Genomic DNA, 6824 nt, shown 5'->3' with positions numbered 1-6824 from the left:
TTATGGAAGTCGTGAGTCAACTATAGTGTTAGACCCGACACTGATTCCCCTGGGTTAATCTGGGAGGCTGGGAGCTTGTACTATGCAAGATAGTTTTGATTGGTGTGAGCAAAGCATATTTTTTCCCCTTGGTTCTTTGTAAGGCTTAGGTTCCTAGAGCCCTTTGATTGTCTTGTTCAATGATTTGTTTTCCCGTGTTTTCCCCTAGTTCTTGAGTCGCTATTAGCGTCGTTGTTGGTAATAGTATTTCCTGTGCTAGTCCGCTTAGTAGATCTCTTATTGGTAGAATTATCTACATTTGGTACATTATGGTAATTTGTGGATTTAAAGTGGAAAGTGTTAACAAGATCATTGGATTTCTTGGAGTATCATAATTTGAAGTGGCTGATAAGATTGATCAAGTTTCACCATCCGATTTGGGTATGAGTTGGTCGTGTATGGTTATGAAGGAGACAAAGTTCATTCAATGGGGTATTTAAGGGAGGTGGCTCCTCCTTGAATTTTTACTTTGGGCTTGTGATTAGGTCTTACTCGGAGTGTTATGGCAAAATTTTTACAGTAGTAATTTTATTTTTATTTTTATCCGATACATTGGTAATCCTTTTAGTCTGGATAGGGGTTACATACTTACATTGATAGGGGGTAATCAATTTTGGGCAGTGAAAAGGCTTGCTGCTTTACTGTTACCAATTTTGGGATTTCCATTTTTGCTCTGGTGAAAGGTGAAGTCATTACAGCTGACGTCTTGTTTTATTGGTCTGTCCCCCTTCTAAGGATTTGGGCTTCACTACCCGAAGGATCATTCTTTTGGGAATATCCTGAGGTTTGATTGAATAACCTTTTTTTGTAGTTAAAGATTTTTGAGTCTTAAAACTTACCTGTAGTGGCGTCAAAAAGATTAACGCTGATACCTGTGTCGTCATCTTTTGAGTCGTTTGCTTGGCGCTTACTCTGTTTTTTCTTCTTTGTGGAAGATACTGTTTTCCACGGAGCTTATATTTGAGTTCTTGAAAGGGAGTTGTAGTGTTGCTTGGCTTTGCCCTTGTGATATTTGCTCTGTTTGAGTGGTATCAGTTGCCTTCACCTTTGCAATACTGGTCTGTTCTTTTGGTTGAACGGAACACTTAATTAGATATAAAAATTTCTTAGTCACGCTTGATCTTTTTCGTTAGCTTGTTTTCCAAGACAAAGAAGAGTTCACATGACAGAAGATAGATCAAAACAAGACTTGTATTCAGTAGAACAAGCAATTTGAAGAGGTATTTTAGTAGTCAAGTTTATCTAAGTAGCATTCGTTCTTTGCATTAGATACTTTCTCTCTACTCATTTTCTTCAGATTTTACTGTAATCAACCAATTAGTAGAGCAGTTTATGCATGTACAGCTATCAATTTTTCATCATGTTAGATGATTTGCCCATATGTTCACGTGCTACGTCCTGCCATGCTATTCAGTTCCTAGAAAGAACACAGCCAAGATTCATCAAGGAAAATAGATATATTTCCTAGCAAACAATGCTTTTACATTTTCAATTTTTTACATGATAGATCTTCTCTGATATTCCAAAACTTTGGAAATTTCTTTGACTAAACGTCTAAACGTAATTGTCTGGACTCATCTTATCAGAATGAACTACCTTGTCGTTAAATGCATGTAGCAATAGATCACAAACTTTGCGGGAAGATGGCCTTTCAGCAGGTGCAGTTTTGGTGCATTGCAGTGCTATTTCCAGCATCTGAAGTGCAGTACTTTCTTCATTAGGTAACAATGGTTTCAACGCAGGATCAATGAGCTCTTCCCTAGCAGTTCCAGACATTTCAATATGGGACTCAACCCACCTCACCATGTCCACGTCTTCTCCAAAACTTCCGTCAGTTGGCATCCTTCCACTCACAAGCTCCATGAGTACAATCCCCATGCTATAAACATCACTCTTCTCTGTTGCCTTTGAAGAATAAGCATACTCTGCGACAAATAGTCAATTTTGGTCAAAAAAAAACCATAACTTTGCGGACAGGAGAAATGCTACTCGAGAATTCAGAAAAAGATAGTATCAGTTTATATACCTGGAGCAATATAACCATACGAACCAGCAAACCACAAATTTGAATCAGTGTTGTAGGAATCATAATTATCGTGAATGGCTTTGGCCAGCCCAAAATCCCCCAAATGTGCCTCCATATTAGAGTCTAGCAGAATATTGCTGGATTTGATGTCTCTATGAATGATCTTGGGCACACAATCATGGTGAAGGTACTCAACTCCTTGTGCTAATCCCACTGCTATCCTCAGCCTTGTCTCCCAGTCGAGGCACCTCTTCCTCTTGTTATTATTAGCTGGTTGCTTGTGAAGCCAATCCCACACACTTCCATTCTCCATGTACTCATAAATCAATACGTTTGAACCTTCTCCGCTGTTATTACAGTATCCCAATAGCCTCACCAAGTGTCTGTGCCGTATCCTCCAAAGTGTCTTGATTTCTCTTGCAAAGCTTTTGTCCAGCATAAGATCATCCTTGCTTGGTATTCTCTTGATTGCCACTATATCTCCATTAAACAACTCAGCTTTATACACCGTTCCAGACCCACCAGATCCTATTATGAAGTCAGTGCTTAGATTATTTGTTGCTTCCATGATGTCATCCCACCTGATATCACGCTTGGCAGCCACACTTGCAAAAAGTGGTCTTTTTTGTCCCTGTGAAGAGCTGGAAGAGTAAGCACTATTTATTTCACTTACTCTTCTGAAGGCTTCTCGTTTTTGCTTGAAAAAGAGGGCAGCTCCAAGCAACATAAGTATGATTGCCACTGTAGTTGATACCACTGAAATGATTACCACTGTTGAGTTACTTTCAGGATTGTTGGACCTAGAGACTTCACAATTTTGCAGAGGACTTCCACAAAGATGTGGATTCCCAGTGAATGCATCAGCTGGCCAATGTGTGTACTGTTTGTCCAATTTTCCGTGAAGGTTGTTGTAGGAGAGGTTAAGCTTTCCCAAGCTGCTCATTTCACCAACTTGGGGAGGAACTTCTCCGGTGAGCTGGTTATGAGATAGATCAAGTGTTTCAAGCTTAGTGAGTGTCCCAACAGAAGGAGGAATCTGACCAGTGATGTTGTTGAAACTTAAATCAAGTATGATTTGAAGATTCTGGAGTTTTCCAAGCTCACTAGGTATTTCACCGGTGAAGGTGTTTCCCGAGAGCCTGAGTATGTAGAGCTTGCTTAAGTTTCCAATGGTAGATGGAATGGGACCAGAGAGTTGGTTTCTATCAAGATTTAGGACATTTAGGGACTCGAGTTTACCAATTTCAAGTGGTAGAGTTCCATTCAGTGAATTGTCTTCTAGAGACAGCACCAAAAGCTTTGAGCAGTTAAACAGTTCTCGAGGAAGAGGTCCCGAGAACTTATTTGAGGACAGTTTGAGCTCACCTAAGAGTGGCAAGTTTCCAAGCCAAGAAGGAACTGAATCATAAAGAAGATTGTTATTGAGATCCAGGTGTGTGAGCTTTCTGCACAGAGAAAGCTTTGGAGGTATTGGACCGGTCAATTCATTTCCTGAGAGATCAAGCAGGGATAGTTCATGGATTAATCCCAATGTCCAAGGGATTTTTCCGGTGAAATGGTTGTTTCCGAGTCTTATCCTTTCAAGAAATGGTGAATATCCTAGATGGGGCGGAATCTCATGATCAAATGCATTATTTGTAACATCAAACGAAAGAAAAGACGTCGAGCTACACAGGGAAGCTATACTACCATTCAGTTTGTTATGAGAAAAATTTATTCTTGTCAAGTTTGAAAGTTTGATCAGTTCATCTGGAAGATTACCTTCTAAAGAGTTGTTATAAAGCATAAGCTGCTCCAGTGCTCGAAGATTACCAAACGTGGCTGGAACACTACCAGATAGGTGATTATCCGCTAAATCAAGAATCTTCAGCTGGTGACAGTTCCCTAAGCTGGCAGGAATCTCACCAGAGAGATCATTCTGTCTAAGATCAATAAAATTCAACTGCTTCAGCGTGCCAATTGTAATGGGAATGTGGCCTGTGAATGCGTTTCCAAAAAAATCGATCATCTGCAAGCTCGAGCAATTACCTATCTCCATTGGGATCTCTCCAGATAACTGATTCTCATATAAAAAGAGGATCTCAAGATTTCCGAGCATCCCAATCTCTTTCGGTATGTTGCCACGTAAGTTATTGTGAGACAATGACAATGTTTGAAGATTGGTGAGGTTTGCTATCGATGGAGAAACAGAACCAACCAATGTGTTGTTGTTAAGAAGGAGATCAGTCAACTCAACCAACTCATACAGCTCTACTGGTATCGAACCATTGAGCGTGTTGTTAGACAAATCAAGCTGCTTCAGTGAAACACATTCTCTCAATTCCACAGGGATTTCTCCAGAAAGTTGGTTTTCAGAAAGCATCATGTGTTCTAAACTGCTCGTATTGGAACTACATAACGTTTTCGGTATGCTACCCGAAAGATTATTGCTTGTCAGTACCAAGAATTGTAGCTGACTCATGTTGCCAAGTTCTCCAGGAATTTCACCACTAAGCCTGTTTCCAGACAAGTCTAAATTCACAAGGTTGTTCAGCTTCGCCAACGACTTTGGAATCGGCCCTTCCAGCTGATTACCAAGCAAATTCAGATACTGCAACTGGTTCATTTCACCAAACTGAGTAGGAATCTGTCCTGAAAGGCTATTATTCGCGAAATTTAGTACCTGGAGGTTACTAAGTTTAGCTATTTCTTCCGCAATTGATCCATTGAGATTATTGACAGCAACACTGAATGCAACTAAACTAGAACAGTTGCCAATCTCAGCTGGAATTGGACCTTCCAGGTGATTCTCCTGAAGATTCAAATTCTCAACCCGCCTGAGTTTCCCTAACTCAGGAGGAATCACACCACTCAAGCTACATGAAGCCAAACCAAGAGTAACCAAATTTTCAAGATAACCAAAAGTGCTTGGAATTGGTCCTGTTAGGCCAACATTATCACCAATTCTAAGGACTTGGAGATTTTTCAGCAAGCCAAGTTCATCGGGAATGGAGCCAATGAGTTGGTTAGAAAAAAGCAAAAGATATTGTAAAGCAGAAAGGTTAGAAAGAGTAGGTGGAATGGGACCTGATAGAAGATTAGAAGAAAGATCAAGTTGGAGCAGGTCATGCAAAAAGCCAATAGAAGGTGAAACTGAACCACCAAGTGAAGAATCAGAAAGATTTAGACGTACAACTTTTAGTTCATTTTCTTTACATGAAACACCTCTCCATTTGCAGAAATTTGGATTATCATTAGACCAATCTTTCAAAACATAATCAGGATCATCAACAAATGACTTCTTGATATCCAAAAGAACTGATAACTCAGTCTCAGTCTTGCAAAACACATGTCCAACAAGTAGTGTTACAACAAACAAAGCCAAGAAAACTTCCTTAACCATCCTCATGATCTTTCTCTCTTTAGCTAACAGTAAAGAACATGAAAAGGTAAAGGAAAATTATAGATGGAGAAGCAATGAAAGGTTTGACTTTCTGGTTGTGTATATTTACAACCAATGCATGCAACAGCAGCAGTAGTAGCAGAAGCTGGCCATATGGTTCTTGGACTTTACATGAGAGGCTTTTAATACTGTTTTGGGGTATTTTCCAAGACTTTTTATGAAGGGATATCTTGAAAAGGGTGTGAGGTGGAGTGATGAGTAATTAAGAAGAGATAAGGGAGGGGGAATAGATACAACTACTCTGTGAAGTTGACCATAACTATTCCATTAAATGGTCACCGCAATCCTGCTCCATTGAGGTTGAGAGAGAGAGAGAGAAACATATTATTGTTTGTTTAATATGGTGAGATATAATTACTGGTTGTAAGACAAAAAAAATTATTGAATGATGAGTAGTAAGACAAGGGTCAAGCACGGGTCCAAAAGGCCAGCCATAATACTCCATCCGTTTCATAATATTCCCTCTCTCCATCGTTTCTACTTGCTGTGACAATAATATTTTTTCCATTTATTTTTATTTATATTTATTTTTAAAATAAATTTTTATTTTTATTTGTCACTTTTTATATATTAATAAAAAATATTTCTTTTTATCTCTAGCATTAATTGTTTATCTTCTAAATTATTTTTAAGATATAATACTCTAAAAATCAATTAATAGAAATAGTATGATAAAATAGTCATATCAATAATTATTTTCTTGATGGATGTGACAAGTAAAAGTAAACAAAAGTAATATGGATTATCTTATAATATCACACTTTTATTATACTCCCTTTGTCCATCTTTACGTTTTCCTACCAATACAAAAATTAAAAAATAGTATAAATGGTAAGGATAATTTTATCATATTACCCATTGAATAAAATAATAAATTTAATGCTTTGAAAATGCATCAGATAACAAATCATATTTAACGCTAAGAGTAAAATAGATAGAAATGGGTAAATTATCTCTACTGATTTTACAACTTCAAGCATTGTTAGATATCTAAAATAGAAAAGTGGATAAGTAAAAATGAATAGAGGGAGTAATAAACTTAAATATGTTAGGAAATTCATTGAATAATGAAGAGTATTTACAAATAGGTAAATCATTCATTCATTTTTCAAATTAGACAAGTATTGTTGGACATTAATTTATAGTAACATGGACAAATAAAAATAGACGGATGATATATTATTTTATGTAATTTTTCAATATTAAGGATAGTGTATGAAAGAAGTAGTAAAACTCTTCTGATTTAAGTAGATAACAATAAATTAAAACATCTATTTTTAGTATAGGATGAAACAATATGATAATGGAGGAGTAATG

The 6824-nt window shown here is 37.4% G+C and overlaps 1 protein-coding gene across 1 annotated transcript; it reads right to left on the bottom strand.

Annotated features, from left to right (window-relative positions):
* Positions 1 to 1477: 1477 nt before the first annotated feature.
* On the bottom strand, positions 1478 to 5792 carry LOC107848283 (LRR receptor-like serine/threonine-protein kinase GSO1). The gene is made up of 2 exons (XM_016693010.2): positions 2066 to 5792; positions 1478 to 1964 (listed from the first exon to the last, which is right to left on the bottom strand). Exons 1-2 carry the CDS (start codon positions 5451 to 5453, stop codon positions 1594 to 1596), a joined length of 3759 nt encoding a protein of 1252 aa, XP_016548496.1. The 5' UTR covers positions 5454 to 5792; the 3' UTR covers positions 1478 to 1593.
* Positions 5793 to 6824: the final 1032 nt, after the last annotated feature.

The sequence above is a fragment of the Capsicum annuum genome, chromosome 11 (assembly GCF_002878395.1).
Source record: "Capsicum annuum cultivar UCD-10X-F1 chromosome 11, UCD10Xv1.1, whole genome shotgun sequence".
NCBI classification, from domain to species: Eukaryota; Viridiplantae; Streptophyta; class Magnoliopsida; order Solanales; family Solanaceae; genus Capsicum; species Capsicum annuum.
This window is presented reverse-complemented; position numbering and strand designations above follow the sequence as displayed.